The 22,955-nt window shown below is 33.0% G+C and overlaps 1 protein-coding gene across 1 annotated transcript; it reads right to left on the bottom strand.

Moving 5' to 3' along the window:
* Positions 1 to 18,059: 18,059 nt before the first annotated feature.
* LOC136276245 (snaclec mucetin subunit beta-like) lies at positions 18,060 to 21,537 on the bottom strand. Its single transcript, XM_066087730.1, has 5 exons — positions 21,528 to 21,537; positions 20,929 to 21,111; positions 20,641 to 20,720; positions 19,595 to 19,679; positions 18,060 to 18,768 (listed from the first exon to the last, which is right to left on the bottom strand). Exons 1-5 carry the CDS (start codon positions 21,535 to 21,537, stop codon positions 18,527 to 18,529), a joined length of 600 nt encoding a protein of 199 aa, XP_065943802.1. The 3' UTR covers positions 18,060 to 18,526.
* Positions 21,538 to 22,955: the final 1,418 nt, after the last annotated feature.

Raw genomic sequence — 22,955 nt, 5'->3', positions numbered from 1 at the left:
AGTATTGTACACGTATGGTTCGGTGACTTATTCTATACAAATAGTGTAATACAATGAGTTAGCTCATTTGTTAACATGCATGGGGTATTTGTCGACGCATGAATAATTTAGCGCCTATATATGTAGCTCAATTGTCACGGAGTTTTTAAATAAGCAGCACGCTACCTTTTTTTTCATTGAAAACGTCCTTCATGTTTTTTTTGGCGTTCTCTAAAATTACTAATATCTTATCTGCCGGAATGCATCTACATGTATCATATAACAAAGTGAGCAGGTTACATTCTCATACCGGGTAAATGTTCGTGGTCAATGTTTATCTGTTCTTTACAATTTTGTCAAACTACCGGCAATGAAAAGTTGAAAAAAAAAAAATATTTCAATTTTTATTCTGAATGATCCGCACTTTATAAGCACCTATTAAAAAATACCGCTGTTGTGCCTAAATATGTAACTGATCGACCACAGGAGAATAAAGGGCGGGGCAAAAAATAGGGTTATGCTTATATTGTATAAATCTATATTCGCAACAATTAAATGACAATCGTAAAGTTAACTTGCGCCTTTGCGCTTAAATCTCTATGCAAACATTTTGTAGTTTCATGTAACTTTTTATTAATTATAACATTCAATTAAAACACTTTTCAGAGTGTATATCTAATAGGATTAAAAAAAGCTTACACCCGAGGAAATGCCATGAATAATTTCTTCTTAATTTCTAGCTCACCTGAGCTGAAAGCTCAAGTGAGCTATTCTAATCATATTTTGTCCGTCGTCCGTCTGTTCCGTCTGTCCGTCGGTCCGTCTGTTTGTCCGCCTGTAAACTTTTTACATTTTAAACTTCTTCTTTAAAACTGCTTGGCCAATTTCAACCAAATTTGGCACAAAGCATTCTTATAGAAATGGAAATATAAATTGCAAAAATGGAAGACAGATCTTCATTCAAAGCGGAGAAAACATCGAAACTGTAGAAAAAGAGGGGGTGCATTTTTAAAAATCTTCTTCTCAAAAGCTACTGAGTCAAATTCAATGTAATTTATCATAAGTAATCTTTATGGAAAGGAAAATATAAATTGCAAAAATTATGGGCTAATTCTGTTTCAAATCTGAGTTATTACGAAAATAATAAGAAAGAAAAGGCGTGTTTCAAGTAATTTATAGCATCCATGAGTCTTGGTAAAATGAGTAGGCATGACCGGCCAGGGCAAAACAAAAGATTAACAGTTATTAACCTTCCAATCTCATTAAAATTTCAAGATATTTACTTACCAGTATATTTGTATTCGCTGTAAATATTACTGCAAAATAATGCGTAATTGGAATTGACGATTGCCGATCTGCCCCGGCTTTTATTGTTCCCCGGCCCGGGTTTGCTTACCTATTTTACCAAGACTTGTATTCCATAATTCTAAAACGAGGTTCTTTGTTTAAAGCAGCAATGACACTATATGGTAAACGGGTCGATCTGACAATGATGAATTTGTTTGTTGTGCAACAATTCGTGCACGAAGGGAATCTTTGAAACATGCAAAATACATTGGTACCGATTTTGTGAAGTAAATTGAGGCTAAATATTTCAATGCGTTTACAGTTTTCACATATGACGGTGGTGTTAGCTTGTTGTGATTTTCGTTTCGTTTTCATTTATGCTTTGCGTTAACCTGAGAACTGTCGCTTGTATTTCCTGATTTTTACGGATCAAATCAAACAGAGACTTCGGTAAAACAAACAGTTTACTGTTTACCTGCGCAAATTAGGCAACAACTGATGTATTAAGAAAGAACTAAAATGCAATTCAATCAGGCTATCGGTAATTCGGTATCATCTTTTGCGTAATGGTAGAATAATGCAATATGTTTTGTTGAGATGCTCGGCATTTTCTCGAGTTTATTCAGTTTAAATAGAGTTTAATATCGCTGACAGAAATATGCAGGTATATACATGTATATGATTCTTTTTGAAAAATAAATTGTGTTCTTTATTTGTTGTAGTGCATGTTTCTTGTGTTTGATTGTTTACAAGTTCTATTTACTTACCATATTTGAGTGTTAAGCTTTGAATTATAAGCAAGATACAGAGATTTGCTCACAATTCTATGTCTGTACACAGATCTAAGGCCATTCATTTTTTTCAATTTTAAATGCCGAATAGGAAATACCAAGTTAAAAATCTTAAGCTGAATGTAGTAAACTCATGTGAACAAAATATGACTCAAACCTAGCAAAATTTTGAGCTCATCTTGCTTATAATTCTACGATTGACGCTGACATTTTGGTTGATCATTAGAAATTCTATATAAATTAGAGTATGTTAAATACTTGTACACAAAAAAATTAAAGAATGATATGCTGTATATAACTACTCTCTCGGGCCCCCTCTTTATACAATAAATAATGTGAAATGTGGGTAAATAAAAACGACATTGTTAAAACAGTTTCCATAGTTCTGACACATTTCAGTTGCGGGGATAAAGGAATTATCGCTATCCCTAAGAAAATATTACAGCGGAAAATTATCCTGGTTTGTAGCCATTTGTTATTTTTGAATAAATATGAAAATAATGGGTGGGCCATAGTAAATTAGAGTGATGTGCCTGTCAATACGGTAATATTGATTTTTATAGCTCTTTAACATGTCACGTGACACCATTTTTCATTCCAGTGTATTCATCAATCAAGTGTGAGTAAAGTTATAAAAGTCACGAGTTTACGCGAGGTAAACAACAGTCATTTAATTATAATGGAGAAGACAAATTAAATTGTTGAATATTTTTTATTTGAGAAACTGAGCGCATTGAGGTGCAATTTTCTTCTTCATATATATGCATGTAGGATTTGTTTGATAAAATACAATAACTATTATATTAAAAAAAATACAATAACTAGTAAGTAGTTGAGGAAGAAAATGTACCTATATGCTCTCATATATTTTGATCGCTTTATTAAGTGGGGGAAGGGGGCAGAAAGAAAATACAGGGAATTAGAAGTTATATAACAGTGTACCCTTACCAAATATTTAGTTCTATATCTTGCGTAGGATTTTCTTATTCTGTGTAAAAACAGTATTTCATGAAGGTACAATGTCAAAGATTACGTGTATGCAAAAATAAGTGTAAAATTCGAATAATTTACAATATTGATTTTTTTGTTATTTCACCGAGGGCCATATGGCACGATATCTTTTGAACGCCCATTGTTGCTCAGGTGAGCGATATGGCCCAATGGGCCTCTTGTTTAACTTGAATAAATGTAAGTTACAGTACAAAAAATGATGAAGCTAAAGTTGAAGTTTATTATTAATACCTATAATTTAGTTTCATAATGAATTAATCAAATTCAAAATTCATTTAATATTATCTATTTTAAAAAATTAACAAAATGACTTACTAAAAAGCTTACAATTTAGAATAATATCAAGTTATATCAATTGATAAACGACTGGATCTACAGGTAGTATCAACCTATAGACTAAACACCTATTTTTGATAATGATGCATTCACTAGTCTCTTAAGTTTAGATAAAGAGATTACTCATTAATATTGAACAGATGAAATAAATTGAACATCTTATTCAATATCAATTTCCCCGTGCGGAGCCTCATGGTATTTTCTACAGAAGTGGATTATCTATCTTTTTTTCTAACGTGATCATATATAAATGCCTTTATAAACAGTGATTAAAATATCTATCGTGTAATAAAAAGGCTTCACCCAGATTGTTAAGCTTCTTTTTGGACCCGAATCCTCAGAGATTCAAAACCTGTTTCAATGAAAATGGTAGACCTACATGAAGTTAAAGTCGGTCACGCGAGTAAAGCGGATCAACAAGTTATAATCGGTAGTGAAAACGTGGTTGTGATTATAATGATTTCTCATGAACCGGTTACACTAAAATTAAATTATATTCAAAACATTCAAAATCAGATTCAATACCGCAAGTTGATCCACTGAATGTATATTGTTCAATCGTGTTATTTTTTTTCCAATACTGCAGTATGCAGTTCAAGTTTTTTGTTTTGTTTTTGTTTTTGTTTTTGTTTTTTTTTTGTTTGTTTGTTTGGTTTTTTTGCGGATGATCAAGAGTTAACTTTTGTATACGCATCAAACAAGCACGGAATCTACATTCGATCATAGGTTATGAGTAAAATAAAAAAAAAATATAAGTACGTTCAATTTATTTATCATAACAGATGGGGCACTGCTATTAAACACGTTTCACCATCAAGACACGCTTTTACAAACAAAGCAAAGTAACAAAAGCACCGGGCCGCTGTTTTGTACTATCAGACGATATTTGTTTTTTCTTTAACGTAACTTCATTTCTTTATGACGTTATTTCTCTGTTATATACAAAATGTCATAAGGACCCTTTTCTCATGTGCGCAACCATATGTGTATTATGTTTTTGATGGTATATGTTAAAATTTGAATATAACTGGATTATCTATGGAGTGACCGATATCTCGACTTGTTTTAAATAACGCGTCATTATTGGAACCTGTGTTCTATGTACATGAACTATACAGTAATTAGTTATTGTACTTTATTATCATTTTATTTCACAGTATGTTCTCTGTTAAAAATATGTGGTCTGTGTACATGAACTATACAGTAATTTGTTATTTTGCATTGAGAACAATTTTTGAAACTGAGTTTTCCAAAGAAGAAATCCAGTTATTGAAATGGTCAGAAGGGAATGCAGGCGGGCAGCTGCCAAAAGGGTACCCCTATTGTACGGCTTACTCCTCATACAGTCTTTAAGATAGGAAGTTGTTGATTTGAAGATCAATCATACGTATGCAAGAGATGTGAATAAATCTTGGATTTTGATGATAATATAAATGAAAAAAATAACAACTGTTGAACTTAGTCACTTTTCCCGCAGAACATTGCATATACAGTACCCTTATTGAACTCCTGACTCCTCCTACAGTTTTTAGATATGAAGTTTTTGATTTGCAGACCAATTATACATATATCAGAGATGTGCATATTACTTGGACTTTGATTTTTGTAAATATATAGAATAAATACCTGCTGTTGAACTTAGTCATTTTCTCACAGAATATATTATATAGGGTACCCCATTGTACGGATAACACCTCCTACTGATTTTAAGATAGGAACCTGTTTTGCAGATCATTTGAACTTGCATTAGAAATGTGCATATTAATTGGATTTTGGATTTTTTTTATAATTCAAAATAAAAATGATAGCTGTTGAAGTAGGTCATTTTTGGCAGAGTATTGCATATAGGGTACTCCATTTCTCTTGATAGGTAGTGTTTATCAATTCAGGATAAATGGATTATGGATACTGTTTACATAAAAAAAAACAAACTCGGCTTGCTGTCACATTGACAGCTTTCACTTGACAGTACATGTTCTCTGTTATACATATTTAAGTCTTGTGAATGTTCTTATAAAACCCAGGTGTAATTTAGTGCATGGACCATATGAGGCATCCGGCAAATTTAACTATTTGTGCACGCATTGCGCCTTGTTTTATTTTATATACTATGCAATGGCAAACTTATTTAAATCTTTAATTAGACGTAGATTACTAAACGGTAATCTTATCCGTTTACCCTGAAAATAAAACATTTATGTAGTATAATGATTCAAATCATGGTTTTTTCACATGTGCGTAGGACTATTAGTCGGAAGTATAATTCGCCTACTAAAAGTAAAGCTCATTCATGCCTTGCCATTTCGAAAATCAATAAAACGGTGCTATATATAGTTTACTGCATGTTGCGTATATTCAAACAATAACATGCTTTCTTTAATGATTCATTCGGGCAATGAAGGTAGCGACATTGCAGAAAAAAATACATAACCCGCGTTATCGGGATATGTAATTTTTCTCTGCAATGATCGCTTCCTTCATTGCCCGAATGAATCATTAAAGAAAGCATTTTATTGTTTATATTAACATCTTTCTTTTAGCCAATTGATAAATTGATTATGAAAAGTAAGTAAAATTCACTAAATTACTGTTAATATTCGTAAGTACGTTAACTAAAAGAAACAGCCAAATCGTCTCCTGTGAGACTTTGAGTCTGACTTTGTCAAGATTTTGTCGTGCAGTCCGTGATTTTTCCAAGGTAGTTGTAGGTCTCGTCCAATCGATAAACTGGTCGTGTCAAGTGTGGTCCTGTCACTTTCTTGTCAGGTTCAGCTGCTGTAGATATAGTTTTGCCTAAGAACCGTAATTTATGTTGTTGACCCTCAAAATATTTTTACTATGAAAGTTAATTGAATATCAGTTTAAATTTGATTTTTAAAAATGTCATAATCAACGTGGTTGGAAATTAATGGTTGGAAAGGGGGATTCAAATCCCATTATACCGAAATGTATTTGTTTTTTTAATTGAAACATGTATATTTTTTTATATAAATAGTTGACTTTCATCTGTATGTCAGTATATTGTAAATTAACAGCTTAATCGTGTCTTAAATCCTCTAAGACCTGTATACTTACAATGTTATGACAAGTTGCATCATGGGATAGTGGTGTAAGGCAAATGTTATTCTGTCTGTATCAACTCTGTGTATTGTGTTTATGATGCATTTTGTAAAAATATACCTCTATGTATATTATTGTTGGGTTTATCACATTTCTCCCACATAAAACACTGAGCTATATTGATCAGGTAGATAGAAAACTCATGTTTATGTAAAATAGTTTTTGAGGAATATTGTGACCCAAGTTGAAGTGAACTGATTTTTTTTCAAAAATTAATTTTTTTCTTTGTATTTACGCTTACCATGAAATACATAATACTTATTTACAAATGATTTTTGGTGAGTTATATCAAGCTGTAGATTGAACTCAATAAATATGATATTCATTCATAGATTTGTCTTTTTTTCTTAGTAAGACAGTACTGTAATATCTGGTACAAAGAAGAAGAATATGATGTTGTAACTTTATCTACAAGAACAAGACAATTATTCATTGGGGCGAACTATTCTGCCTGGTGCAGGCAGATAGCTAACCATGCACAACGCAAACAAAAGTCACACGGGTTTCATGTTTTGTTTTGTGTGGAAACGTTGCCGTCGTGTAATATATTGGTCTAAAACTACAACAAATAGAAATAACAAATTACTAAATAGGAAAATGTAGAATCTTACTTTATACCTTTTAACTGTAAATTACTTTAAAGACCATAATAGCGTGCCATACTTTTGAGAATATTTTATCTGTATAATGAATTTCCATTTGTAACTATACTTCAAAAATACAATAAAGGTATCCGACCCATATTGCGAAAAAAAATAAGTGAACTTTTTGAAGGCATATATTTGTTAAACACTCAAATTTGAATGTATTTACATATCTATAAAAATTTTACCGAGGGAAATTGAAAATAAGGCACGTGTTTTATTGCATCCCTCTAATTTTTAGAAATTCATGATAAAAAGCCTTAAAAATGATTTAAAGTGATACAAACTAAATATAATTATGTTATTATATTTATTGACATAATATATTTTTAATATAGAATAAAAAATGTTTTTGCTTTTAAAAAGGCAACATGTAATTCTTTATAAATAATTAACCTTCATCTGTATGTCAATATATTGTAAATTAACAGCTGAATCATGTCTTTAACCCTCTAGGACCTGTAAACTTGCAATGTTGTGACAAGTTGCATCATGGGATAGTGGTGTAAAGCAAATGTTATTCTGTCTGTATCAACTCTGTGTATTGTGTTTATGATGCATTTTGTAAAAATATACCTCTATGTATATCATTGTTGGGTTTATCACATTTCTCCCACATAAAACACTGAGCTATATTGATCAGGTAGATAGAAAACTCATGTTTATGTAAAATAGTTTTTGAGGAATATTGTGACCCAAGTTGAAGTGAACTGATTTTTTTTCAAAAATTAATTTTTTTCTTTGTATTTACGCTTACCATGAAAAACATAATACTTTTTTACAAATGATTTTGGTGAGTTATATCAAGCTGTAGATTGAACTCAATAAATATAATATTCATTCATAGATTTGTCTTTTTTTCTTAGTAAGACAGTACTGTAATATCTGGTACAAAGAAGAAGAATATGATGCTGTAACTTTATCTACAAGAACAAGACAATTATTCATTGGGGCGAACTATTCTGCCTGGTGCAGGCAGATAGCTAACCATGCACAACGCAAACAAAAGTCACACGGGTTTCATATTTTATTTTGTGTGGAAACGTTGCCGTCGTGTAATATATTGGTCTAAAACTACAACAAATAGAAATAACAAATTACTAAATAGGAAAATGTAGAATCTTACTTTATACCTTTTAACTGTAAATTACTTTAAAGACCATAATAGCGTGCTATACTTTTGAGAATATTTTATCTGTATAATGAATTTCCATTTGTAACTATACTTCAAAAATACAATAAAGGTATCAGACCAATATTGCGAAAAAAAATAAGTGAACTTTTTGAAGGCATATATTTGTTAAACACTCAAATTTGAATGTATTTACATATCTATAAAAATTTTACCGAGGGAAATTGAAAATAAGGCACGTTTTTATTGCATCCCTCTAATTTTTAGAAATTCATGATAAAAAGCCTTAAAAATGATTTTAAGTGATACAAACTAAATATAATTATGTTATTATATTTATTGACATAATATATTTTTAATATAGAACAAAATGTTTTTGCTTTTAAAATGGCAACATGTAATTCTTTATAAATAATTAACCTTCATCTGTATGTCAATATATTGTAAATTTACAGCTGAATCATGTTTTAAACCCTCTAAGACCTGTATACTTGCAATGTTATGACAAGTTGCATCATGGGATAGTGGTGTAAGGCAAATGTTATTCTGTCTGTATCAACTCTGTGTATTGTGTTTATGATGCATTTTGTAAAATTATACCTCTATGTATATTATTGTTGGATTTATCACATTTCTTCCACATAAAACACTGAGCTATATTGATCAGGTAGATAGAAAACTCATGTTTATGTAAAATAGTTTTTGAGGAATATTGTGACCCAAGTTGAAGTGAACTGATTTTTTTTCAAAAATTAATTTTTTTCTTTGTATTTACGCTTACCATGAAAAACATAATACTTATATACAAATGATTTTTGGTGAGTTATATCAAGCTGTAGATTGAACTCAATAAATATGATATTCATTCATAGATTTGTCTTTTTTTCTTAGTAAGACAGTACTGTAATATCTGGTACAAAGAAGAAGAATATGATGCTGTAACTTTATCTACAAGAACAAGACAATTATTTATTGGGGCGAACTATTCTGCCTGGTGCAGGCAGATAGCTAACCATGCACAACGCAAACAAAAGTCACACGGGTTTCATATTTTATTTTGTGTGGAAACGTTGCCGTCGTGTAATATATTGGTAAAAAACTACAACAAATAGAAATAACAAATTACTAAATAGGAAAATGTAGAATCTTACTTTATACCTTTTAACTGTAAATTACTTTAAAGACCATAATAGCGTGCCATACTTTTGAGAATGTTTTATCTGTATAATGAATTTCCATCTGTAACTATACTTCAAAAATACAATAAAGGTATCCGACCCATATTGCGAAAAAAAATAAGTGAACTTTTTGAAGGCATATATTTGTTAAACACTCAAATTTGAATGTATTTACAGATCTATAAAAAAAAATTACCGAGGGAAATTGAAAATAAGGCACGTTTTTTATTGCATCCCTCTAATTTTTAGAAATTCATGATAAAAAGCCTTAAAAATGATTTAAAGTGATACAAACTAAATATAATTATGTTATTATATTTATTGACATAATATATTTTTAATATAGAACAAAATGATAGAATGTTCATTAAAAAATAGACATTCAATCTTGAAATTACAAATAAAATTAAAGTCAGGTTTCAGATAGTTTGTATTATGACTCCATTAAGCTGATTTTATCATACCTATTGTTCCTCAGGTGAGCGATGTGGCCTCTTGTTTGCAGTTTCCGCTCTAATTCTTTGTGGATGTTTCCGAGGGAGGGGGGCATAAGTGTTTCACAAACATCTCTTGTTAATTATTATGACAGTAATGTAATATCTGGTACAAAGAAGAATTATGATGCTGTAAGTTTATGTACAAGAACAAAACAATTATGTATTGGGGCGAACACATTCTAACTGACAAACCAATCTCCTTTTGGATCTACTATAGTTAGATGTTAATAGAGACTAGTCAACAATAAATTGCAAATTGAATTTTCTATTCAAGTACTCAAAGTTGTTTCAAGAATTTCATTTTGACTGATAGGTTAAATTCTGGGTATTACTATTAAAATTTATTTTGATAACATATCTATCCTAAGTCAACAATAAATTACAAAATGAATTTTCCATCTAAGTACTAAGACAACTCTCCAAAACAGGAGGTTCGTAGACCAAATCGCTTACTTGAGCAACAATAGACGTGATGAAATCAGTTTAATGGAGTTATACAAAATATCTGTACAATGTGGTATAATATATGTAGATCCTGTATAAATTCCCCCTGGATATTCTTATGTTTATATTTAAGTCCCTTCTCAACAGGATGATTTTAAAATCATATCACATGTTCAGCATGAAGTTGTCAAAAAGATTTAAAACAATTGTTTTTTATGGGATATAAACCTAGTACATCAAACTCTGAATCCCTTGTGAGGGCGATAAATTGTGCAAGGGCCAAAGTCTTAACAATGTTGTCAGTCATGTGAATTAGGTTTATTTTATTTTCATTGTTATCTAGCTATACATATTTAACTAATTCAAAATAATTTGAAATTCTTAAAAATTCCTTAATTATAAATTTGTGACGGTCCGACAGGTTCGAATACCGGCGCCAGATAGCTCAGTTGGTAGAGCACCTGACTAGAGATTCAGAGGGCCCGGGTTCAAAATACGGTCTGGTCCGTCATTATACAAAATATCTGTACAATGTGGTATAATACATGAAGATCCTGTATAAATTCCCCTGGATATTCTTGTCTTCATAATTAAGTTCCTTCTCAACAGGATGATTTTAAAATCATATTCTAAACAATTGTTTTTATGGGATATAAACCTAGTACATCAAACTCTGAATCCCTTGTGAGGGCGATAAATTGTGCAAGGGCCAAAGTCTTAACAATGTTGTCAGTCATTTGAATTAGGTTTATTTCATTTTCATTGTTATCTAGCTATACATATTTAACTAATTCAAAATAATTTGAAATTTTTTAAAATTCCTTCATTATAAATGGAACACCTTTAAATTATTCTGATCAGGATCAGCTTTTATCAGAAATTTTGCATTTTCGTTTTAGTTTCTTTGTAAAATATCATTAATTTGTGCTTTTTGTGTCTACATGTGCGTTGTATTTGTTTTTCATTAGATTTTATCCTTAGATTAAGATAAAAAAGAATAGAATTTTTTTTTTTTGGAAACGCGTCCAGAAAATATTCCTCTTGGTTTATCGTATGCTTTCGGATCTCCTCGGTGATTATATGAAGAGGCAATCGCAACTTCTCGGGCCTTTCCGACAGTGCTCGGAAAAACATCTCGAATGTATTATATAGGAGTCCACGGCAACCTCTCTGTTCATAACACTTGATATCTATACAACACATTTTACGATCTGTTGAGAAGTGAGACAGACGTCATTAAAATCAATGCTAAGTTATTCCACAGAAAAGACATACAGGACTGTCTAGCCGATACCTGTTTTATGTAGTCTTGTTCCATGATCTCGTGATAAAGAAAGCATCGTAGAGTTTGAATGCGTCATTTCTATTTTTGATATTATACAAAAAGATTAACTTAGGTAACTGGGTTTTCCGTTATTCTTGTTAAAAAAAAACCCCGATAATTCATATTAGAAAAAATTATGAATAATTCAAATTCAGCTTAGAAACTACAGGACATGCAAAATTACATATCGTTGATCTTCAAATGAATAATAAAAAAAAACCCAACTCCCATCAGAACTTCCTTACTTTAATTCACTGATGTAAACAATTCTCAAAATCAAAAAAAAAAAGTCCGAGGAGATACGAGTAGATGGTGGCTGTGATGGCACCCTTTAATTTCGAAATTCAACGCGGGGAAAGTGAAAGCTGCCGATAAATATGTTCGAAGACCATGGGCGAAAATGACGGACATTTTTTTTTTCGGTTGAAACTGTTTGAACAGATTAGAGAGTTTTGTCAACGTAATAATGCGCATACGTATATGAAACATTTTCATATTGGTAGTTATGAACAATCAAATACTGAAACACTCTGACAAATATCAAACAGCGAGCCTTGAATTGTTTGCGACCCCAGTTCGTAATAGCTGACCTTCCGGAACGACATTTAAGAGAACAATTGTCGTTACACATGATATATGAAGTTTTATGTCAATATCTAATCTAGATATCTAACAGATGGCAATCGACCTAATTTTCCAGGATCAGGCAGAACTTGAAACAAATCAGACAGATTATTTTGTACAATGCATACTGCAATAAACCAGCTACACCCTGGGATAAAAGTTTATCAATGATAATATTATAATCCGACTGGTGCTTGTATCCTTGGCCTCTTTATATATCAGGAATGCACGCACGCGCGTTCATTTTCCTGCAGGTAAAGACAATCGGTCATAAAGACCCTGTTCTTTGTCATTGGTATCTGCATCCCGTTCACCAAGTCACATGAGTTTTCTCTCTTTCTGTATAGGTACATGTATATCTTTAATTGTCTCCGTACGTTGATTCTATTTTTGTCCATCTGTCTATCCATCTTTTGTCTATCTGTCTGTCATTACATGCATGATCATGTACTTTAGTAGCAGAAATATTCGTTGAGGATTTAATTTCATTATTTTCGTTGGCAGTAAAAAATAACGAAATTAAATCCATGACGAATTTTTGAGCCAAGTATGAATGATAAGAAAGGAATTACGACATGACAAAATTAAATGACAAAATGTGATTTGGTTCCGTATATCCCTTTTTTTTTTCGCATGTCACAAAATTTGCGAAAAAAGGAAACATCTGTAACAATTTTCATTTGCTTAAGTCATTTTTTGTGATTTTAACAGTTTGTTATAGAAAATGATACAGGATACAGATTGTGCGTTTTCAATTATTTGCGGTTCAATAGAGATCGCGAGAAAATTAGATAATCGCAAAAATTACCGGATAAACGATATGTGCTTCTACAGTATATATTTTTGCATAGATTGAGTTGTGTAGATTTCGTTATGTGCTCTTCTGTCTGTCTGTCTGTCTTTTCTTTTATCCGTCTATCTGTCTGTCTCGTCTTCTGTCTGTCTATTTCTGTCAGTAAGTCCGGTGTTTTGTCCGTCTATCTGTCTATGTTGTCTTCTGTCTGTCTGTATGTCAGTAAGTCTGGTGTTTTGTCCGTCTATCTGTCTGTCTAGTCGTCTGTCTGCCTGTATCTCTCAGTAAGTCTGGTGTTTTATCCGTCTATCTGTCTGTCTTGTCTTCTATCTGTCTGTATCTGTCAGTAAGTCTGGTTTTTGTCCGTCTAATTGTCCGTTTAGTCGTCTGTCAGCCTGTTTCTGTCAGTAAGTCTGGTATTTTGTCCTTTTATTTGTCTGTCTAGTCGTCTGTCTGCCTGTATCTGTTAGTAAGTCTGGTTTTTTGTCCGTCTATTTGTCTGTCTAGTCGTCTGTCTGTCTGATTTTGTCAGTAAGTCTGGTTTTTTGACCGTCTATCTGTCTATCTAGTCTTCTGTCTGTCTGTATCTGTCAGTCTGTCTGGTTTTTTGCTTGTCTATATGTCTGTTTTGTCTTCTGTCTGTCTGTATCTGTCAGTAAGTCTGGTTTTTTGTCCGTTTATCTGTCTGTCTAGTCGTCTGTCTGCCTGTATCTGTCAGTAAGTCTGGTGTTTTGTCCGTCTATATGTCTGTCTTGTCTTCTGTTTGTCTGTATCTGTCAGTAAGTCTGGTTTTTTGACCGTCTATCTGTCTGTCTAGTCTTCTGTCTGTCTGTATCTGTCAGTCCGTTTGGTTTTTTGTCCGTCTATATGTCTGTCTAGTCTTCTGTTTGTCTGTATCTGTCAGTAAGTCTGGTTTTTTGTCCGTCTATCTGTCCGTCTAGTCGTCTTTCTGCCTGTTTCTGTCAGTAAGTCTGGTATTTTGTCCGTTTATTTGTTTGTCTAGTCGTCTGTCTGCCTGTATCTGTTAGTAAGTCTGGTGTTTTGTCCGTCTATCTGTATGTCTAGTCGTCTGTCTGTCTGATTTTATCAGTAAGTCTGGTTTTTTGACCGTCTATCTGTCTGTCTAGTCTTCTGTCTGTCTGTATCTGTCAGTCCGTCTGGTGTTTTGTCCGTCTATATATCTGTCTTGTCTTTTGTCTATCTGTATCTGTCAGTAAGTCTGGTGTTTTGTCCGTTTATCTGTCTGTCTGTCTTGTCTTCTGTCTGTCTGTATTTGTCAGTAAGTCTGGTGTTTGTCCATCTATCTGTCTGTCTAGTCGTCTGTCTGCCTGTATCTGTCAGTAAGTCTGGTGTTTTGTCCGTCTAGTCGTCTGTCTGCCTGTATCTGTCATAAAGTCTGGTGTTTTGTCCGTCTATCTGTCTGTTTTGTCTTCTGTTTGTGTGTATCTGTCAGTAAGTCTGATGTTTTGTCCGTCTATCTGTCTGTCTAGTCTTCTGTCTGTCTGTATCTGTCAGTAAGTCTGGTGTTTTGTCCGTCTATCTGTCTGTCTAGTCGTCTGTCTGCCTGTATCTGTCAGTAAGTCTGGTGTTTTGTCCGTCTATCTGTCTGTCTAGTCGTCTGTCTGCCTGTATCTGTCAGTAAGTCTGGTGTTTGTCCGTCTATCTGTCTGTCTTGTCTTTTGTCTGTCTGTATCTGTCAGTAAGTCTGGTGTTTTGTCCGTCTATCTGTCTGTCTTGTCTTCTGTCTGTCTGTTTCTGTCAGTAAGTCTAATTTTTTTTGTCCGTCTATCTGTCTGTCTAGTCGTCTTTCTGCCTGTTTCTGTCAGTAAGTCTGGTGTTTTGTCCGTCTATCTGTCTGTCTAGTCGTCTGTCTGCCTGTATCTGTCAGTAAGTCTGGTGTTTGTCCGTCTAGTCGTCTGTCTGCCTGTATCTGTCAGTAAGTCTGGTGTTTTGTCCGTCTATCTGTCTGTCTTGTCTTCTGTCTGTCTGTATCTATCAGTAAGTCTGGTGTTTTGTCCGACTATCTGTCTGTCTAGTCTTCTGTCTGTCTGTATCTGTCAGTAAGTCTGGTGTTTTGTCCGTCTCTCTGTCTGTCTAGTCGTCTGTCTGCCTGTGTCTGTCAGTAAGTCTGGTGTTTTGTCCGTCTATCTGTCTGTCTAGTCGTCTGTCTGCCTGTATCTGTCAGTAAGTCTGGTGTTTTATCCGTCTATCTGTCTGTCTTGTCTTCTGTCTGTCTGTTTCTGTCAGTAAGTCTAATTTTTTTTGTCCGTCTATCTGTTTGTCTAGTCGTCTTTCTGCCTGTTTCTGTCAGTAAGTCTGGTGTTTTGTCCGTCTATCTGTCTGTCTTGTCTTTTGTCTGTGTGTATTCGTCAGTAAGTCTGGTTTTTTGTCCGTCTATCTGTCTGTCTAGTCTTCTGTCTGCCATTACATGGACATTTATATATTTCCCTGTAAGTTGAAATGTGGCTTTTTGTATATTCGTCCTTTTGTCCGTCTGTCTATCATGTCTTCTGTCCTTCTACCATGTTTTATATATGCCCATCATCACACGTATGTCACTATATACATCTAGCTAGAGGTTAAAATCAGTAACAAGTTTTATGTTAAATCGCGATTTGTCTAGTGTCTGTATGTGTTTATTTTTACATGTATGCCCATAAATTCTTGCAAAATCGTAAAACATTCCGACTTATGTATATATAAGTAATATGTAATAAAGATATATATATATATATATATATATATATATATATATATATATATATATATATATATATATATATATATATATATATATATATATATATATATATATATATATATATATATATATATATATAATATAATTTTGAAAGGGGTTAATTTAATTACAATCAATATCGGTTTGAATTTAAGAATTATCATTTTATCTTTAATTTTTACAATTTCAATTTTATTTCCTGTTAAAATATGATTGTATAGCATTTGTTGAAGACATCGTTTGATCAACAAATACTATAACATGCGCGGATCCAGATTTTTTTTTTGGGGGGGGGGGGCGACGTTTATTTGAGTTTGCCGGGGGGGGGGGGGGGTCCGAGGCATAATTTTGGAAATTTTATGATGTAATTTAAAGAAATCTGAATTTTGCAGACCCCCATCCCCCTCTAAATCTGCGCATGTTTAATCAAATTTCTTTTCCTATAAAAGTACAAATGTCGTATCTTATTAAAGTGATTGATGTACATTGGAGATTTGGTGTTTACTAGATTCTCTACGGTCCTATATGGAGAGTTATTGTTCTAACCCAGAGGAAAGAGCTATAGCTGAATGTTTCAAACCACGACACCCCTGCTGCTATCTGGCGACACGATATGACATCACTGAATGTTTTCTGGGGTGCACTATAAGATGTCTAACTGGTTAGTAAGAAAGAGAGAGATAAAGAGAGAGAGAGAGAGAGAGAGAGAACGAGAGAAAGAGAATGTGAGAGAGAGACAGACAGACAGACAGAGAAAGTGTTTTTGCTAGATTAAAAATCTTCTGCAGAGAAACAGTGTCCACACAACCAACGTTCCCATGGACTATACGACAACAATGGCATATGTCAAGATCCTGGTCATCAATGTATCACAACGGACGACGACCAACGTGTGCTGTAACAAATTCCAACCTATACCTGCATGTAACCTACCTGCATGTAACATATAAATCAACCTAAACTGTATGTATTCTACCTGCATGTAACATATAAATCAACCTAAACTGTATGTATTCTACCTACATGTAACGTATAAATCAACCTAAAAACTCAAGTGACTCAGGTAAATTAATGTTTCTTTCATAACATTTATAATATAAAATATAATAAAATGTGATATTGAAACATTGAAAATGGGAATTTCCTGACTCAAATGCAGATGGAACCCGCTCAAAAGATACCTAAAAATGAAATGCTATATATAAGACAAACGATTTCAAGCGGTTGGAGATCAGTAAAAGATATATGAGCTATCCTATGTATACATTCAATTTGGTTTATTCACGAACATTTAAATATATCATCCATACACAGGCGTCGGAACGCAAAAGTAGACCTAACCATTAGGAACATAGCATCAGAGATGTTCAGCACACACCCCCCTCCCCCACTTTTTGTCGCAGCAAACATAATTGTTCATTTGTTCCTAAATTTACTTTGAAAAGATTGAAATATTTGGGGGACAAAATTTTGGTAAGTAAGAATTTTTTGGGGAGCTATGATAGGTATCTCTCCCCCCTGTTTATACCACTTAATTAAGATAAACATGACTCATGTGAGATTAGAGATACGAAATGTAAGATTCAAAATTCGAGATCTATTTTATACTGATGAAAATGATATGATCACCTGGATCCTAGCAATACCACACTGTCCTAAAGGAAAAACCACCCGTCTAAGCTTTTACCTAAAATTGAATGTAATTTAATTTAATCTCAAAATTTTATAATTTGTTTTCTAATATTATGGTAATATATTACTTAAATTATTGATGACTTATTCCAGACAATATAATAATGTATACATGTGTGACAATATACCGCTTGCTGAGCGAAGTGATTTTCTTCGCCGTTTGTTTAATTAACCTCGATACATTTTAAGCCGGTGTGATTTTATTGCAGTTGGGTAAGACTGTACATGAAAACAGATTTTAAAAATGGTTGCTTGAGTTTAAACTGTCTATAAAACAAATCCATAGTTGGAATTTTTATGAATCCTTGAAACTATATTAAAAATGAAATAATTGATATTTGGGTGAAAGTTTGAGTGTTTAATATATCAAAGCATTATGTCTTAAGAACAAAAACATCTGAATCTTTTTGTTCCTGTGATTTTGCTGATAAATATGCAAAGTACAATATATATATAGGTCAACCAAATACGTATTTGTTATACATGTTAACTGTGTCAGTTCAAACTCTTTCTGGTAATGTGTACATGATTATAAAAACCATTTCGAATTTCCACTTTCGTTTGACATTTTCAAAAAACTAGCATTTTTGACCTGCGTCGGTAGACACACGTGTTCTAACTATTTATATAACATTTTTGAATAAGTTTTCGCGTTATGTCACAAATGAGATAATTTTATTACTCTGCTGAATTACACCGGAAATAGTTATATTGCCCTCCCGGAAAAAGTTATTCAAAAATGTTCTAACTATTTCTATATAGCTATTTATATTTATATAGCAATATTTATAATACAGAACCACATTTTCCAAAGTTCACACAGTATCATAAACTGTAACTATTCCAAAATGCTTTGAAATTACAAAAAAACCTGAAAGTTCATGAGGTCTCAATGCTTCCGCCTCATATACATTTATGATGTCAGTTCTATGATTTACACGTTTTTCTCGCAAACAAAATGACGTTCCATGAAGTACCCAAAGTCGGCCCACTGTCCCCCGGGGTACATCAGGGCCACACAGTCGTCGTCAGCTGTGTAGGCGTTAGGGTCGTACGGTCCCCAGTGAGTGAAGGTCAGGGAACTGTTATTGGTGATCCACACAAAAGATCCCTCCGTCAGGATGTCTGACCCACCGAGCCACACAACACAGTCCATCCAGTCAGTCAGACAGTAAACTATAACAAATGAAATGCTAAATAAAAAATGACTGTCGATTGTTATTATTTGAATTGAATAGATTTTATTGATTAAATCAAATGGATTACACACAAGTTCTTAACAGCTTTGGTAGTCTTCTCCTAATAAGGAACATTATAAATTCATGATTTTTGACAACATTTACGTTGATTTAGCGATAGAGAGTTTTAACGTTTTGGGTTTAATGGGAGTTTGGTGGTAAATGAGTTTATAATTTAAATTGTTGATTGAGTTGAATGTGAACGTTATACTGTGGTTTCATCAATATTCGTTGAATACCAATTTTCGTGGATTTCGTTGGTAAGTTGATCCACGAAAATAAATGTTCATTGAAGTTCAATTTCAACTAAAACATTTTGTATTGATAGGATCATTGGCAAGCTGTGGTTTTCAGATAATCCACGAAAATTGATACCCACGAAAATTAATGAAACAACAGTAGTTATAGAAAAGACATACATTATTTTGAAAGATCTAAAACATATAAATGTATGCAGTTACGTTTAACTGTTCTTTTTTTTCAGGAGGGATCAATCATTTGTACCAATGCTTACAAAAATGGAAAGTTATAATATTTTGTGTTAAATTGGAGTTTGGTGGTAATGTGTTTACAATGTATTTGATTTGTTATTTGATGTGAAGGTTAAAGTTTGTTCTAGAAAAGACACGAGGTTTTTAAGACCTAAAGCATATGAATGTATACGTTTTATTTTTTTAGAACTTATAACAATTTGACATGGAGCTTTAAGGATTGTATGATTTCATTGATAACAAAGGGGTTTTGTGGTGAAGTTGGTTTCTCACATGGCGTCATGTTCTCTGTAATCCAATTGTTTTCCTCTAACGAATCAACTTCCGCCAAATACGACGACTGCTGTTCACAGACAAGCTAAAATCCAAAAATAGTAATTCTTAATTATTCACAGGAAAGGTTTAATTTAAAGATGATATAACATAAAGAAAAATAATTATATCTATCATTAACAATTTATATAAAAATTTGATAGTGTTTGGAAGCTATTTAAAGTTTTGAATTTAGACCCATTTGCAAGAAAGTTTTTTTTTCTTTTAAACTTTAAATATTCATTATTAAATGAAATTGTCACATTGAATTCAGGAAAAATATTGTTTCCGATGCTCATGATGCAACTTCCTGGATGGTGATGAGTCTGTTTGTCAACATGGGAACAAACGAATATACCGGTATATAGACTGCTGTACATAAGTACAAAAACATGGCTAACCTTCGCTAAATAAGTACAGAAACATGGCTAACCTTCGCTACATAAGTACAGAAACATGGCTAACCTTCACTACATAAGTACAGAAACATGGCTAACCTTCACTACATAAGTACAGAAACATGGCTAACCTTCGCTACATAAGTACAGAAACATGGCTAACCTTAGCTACATAAGTACAGAGACATGGCTAGCCTTCGTTACATAAATACAGACATGGCTAGCCTTGGCTACAGAAGTACAGAGACACGGCTATCCTTCGCTATATAAGTACAGAAACACGGCTAACCTTCGCTACATAAGTACAGAAACATGGCTAGCCTTGGCTACATAAGTACAGAGACACGGCTAACCTTCGCTATATAAGTACAGAAACATGGCTAACCTTCGCTACATAAGTACAGAAACATGGCTAACCTTCGCTACATAAGTACAGAAACATGGCTAGCCTTGGCTACATAAGTACAGAAACATGGCTAACCTTCGCTACATAAATACAGAAACATGGCTAACATTCGCTACATAAGTACAGAAACATGGCTAACCTTCGCTAAATAAGTACAGAAACATGGCTAATCTTCGGTACATAAGTACAGAAACATGGCTAACCTTCGCAGAAGCCCAGTTCAGAGAGGTCTGGTACCGAAAGTAGCAGTGGTCTTTGAAGTAAAACCATCCTAGTTCACATGCTGAAAAATATGTTTGTAATTGTGTTTATTTCCTGAAAGATACACAGCGTTTTTTGTACATAAACCAGTTTAATGACTTTTTTGGGGGGAGAGGGGCATTTTTTTCTTTATTTTTATTTTTTTTTTTTTATTTTCAAAGACATTAACATTTCAAATTAATTTTTTTTTTAAATATTTTAAATATTATAAATAAAAAAACAAAACTCACGATTTTGCGACCAAAACGACCAGCCGAGCCTAACATCATAAGCAAGCTCCTCCGTAAGGGGACTCGTCAAGAGTTTACAAGACTCTGACTGTGAGTGATAAAACAACCCACCACACCCCGACTTATAGGCCGCACACGAGCATTGCACAATTCCAACTGAAGACAGTTCGGCAATGTATCCAACTGTTCCCACCGTTAGAACTTTGTTTTCAATGTATTTGTTCTTTGATAAAAACAACTGATGGTTTTTAGCGATTACACCCCCACGTGGTCAAGGACAGAAGAAGGATTTTACAACGGATCGAGAGAACAGTTTGTAGGCAAAAAACGAATATTATTTCAGTTTATACCCACTTTACATTTTTATGCATGTACCAGGGTAGCGCCGTTAACAATGGCTCATCACAATATTAACAGTGTAACAGAATATTCAAAGAATATGTTTCGTTCTGCTTACCGGAAGACAAGTTTTCATTACAAATTGATTAATAATTAAAACCAATAGCAGAAAGATTCCAGCCATTTTCATTGAAGATAGTTTTCATAGCTTATAAGGAATTTAAAATTCGATGTAGCATGCAGAGGCAAATGCATCAAACCTTCATACATATTCTGTAAGATTTCAGTAGCTTAAAAAAGTGTTTACACTTACGTAAAAGATAAATTCTAGCTTTTTTATCAACCAGGTCGTTCATTATTCAAACTTAATTCAACGGCAATGCGATAAAACGAATGAGTTTTTGAAGTTGTATACAATGTTAACATCGATTTTTTTTTTATTAAAATACAATTAGTCTTGTCACTTAATGAATATAAGAATACATGGTCAGTTACATAATTAGGAACCGTGTTGATCTGTTCCTATGGTAACCGGGGTGGTCAATTTTACAATTATAGAATAAAAGAATTGAGCTATTAATAAGTTATGGACAAGTTTCAGGTTGATGTAGTCAAAAAGAAATAAATTACTTTCTTTAATTACAAATTTGAAAATATAGGCTTACAGCTAGTCTGTAAAACTTGTAGGTGTTGAGCAACGATTTTGCTGCGAGGATTTTGTTAAACTTTAAACACACGTGTGAGTCATCATTTAAAGAAAGCTAATGTCTATACCTAATTATTATACTTCAGTCTGATTGGTTTAGACGCAGTTGATAATCCGTTCTATTACACTCAGCGTTAGCAACACACTTTGCAATAGGCAACACAACAAATTCTTATATGCGCGTAAATTATGCGTGTACGGTTTGCCGTACAATTCACGTCATTTCCATATAAAAGCAGTAATTTTTTTCCGAAAATTAAGACACCAGTATAACAAAATAAATAGCACCTGTTTGGGAGGGTAACGGTACTAGTTCAAATTGACACCCCGAGTATAAACGCCTATCAATAATGATGAGTTAAAATTCATTTCCCGTGTTTTGTTTAGTTCATTGCCTGTTGTATTAACATTATTATTATAAAGGAAAGTGAATTCTGTACCATTAATGGACGAGTTAACCCATTTTTGGGAGTTGATTTAATCAACTCTCCTATGCAGTTACTCAGACAAACCGAAAGTGAAACAGTGTTTGGACATCAGCACAAATCATTGCTGCTGACAAGACTTAGTTCTTGAAAATAATTGATAAATTCGATGTAATGTATGCTAAAGCATTGTTTTTTCAAGGGAACTTATTTATAAATACCTTGAAAATAGTCAGATTTTAATTAGTACGAGCAATTTAAATATTTTTTGTAGTCGTATGTATTCCTGCGCCAGAGTCTCGTTCAACTCGACGCTCGGCTGTCTCCGTAAATCACAGTGTCAGCCGAGCGTTTGGTTGAACGAGACTAGAGTTCAATATTGCTTGGATTCATCCAATTTTCGAGAAATATTTCTTTAACATAGTTTGATTGAATTAATTTTATCTTTACATATTATTTAACATGATTCATATGGGGATTTCTCGACATTCTTGTCAGAAAAGTCCAAAAATTCATATTATAATCAAAGTACTGAAGAACTGACGGGAGGTGATTTT

Source organism: Magallana gigas, chromosome 1 (genome assembly GCF_963853765.1).
Source record: "Magallana gigas chromosome 1, xbMagGiga1.1, whole genome shotgun sequence".
In the NCBI taxonomy this organism is placed as follows: Eukaryota; Metazoa; Mollusca; class Bivalvia; order Ostreida; family Ostreidae; genus Magallana; species Magallana gigas.
Note: the sequence above shows the minus strand (reverse complement) of the source record. Positions and strands in the feature narration are given on the sequence as shown.

Coding starts and splice junctions, on each gene's coding strand:
- LOC136276245 (XM_066087730.1), bottom strand. Junction 19,680..20,640: donor TGAACTGGGCTTCTGCGAAG/GTTAGCCATGTT, acceptor TTTGGATTTTAG/CTTGTCTGTGAACAGCAGTC. Junction 18,769..19,594: donor TACAGAGAACATGACGCCAT/GTGAGAAACCAA, acceptor CATTTGTTATAG/TTTACTGTCTGACTGACTGG.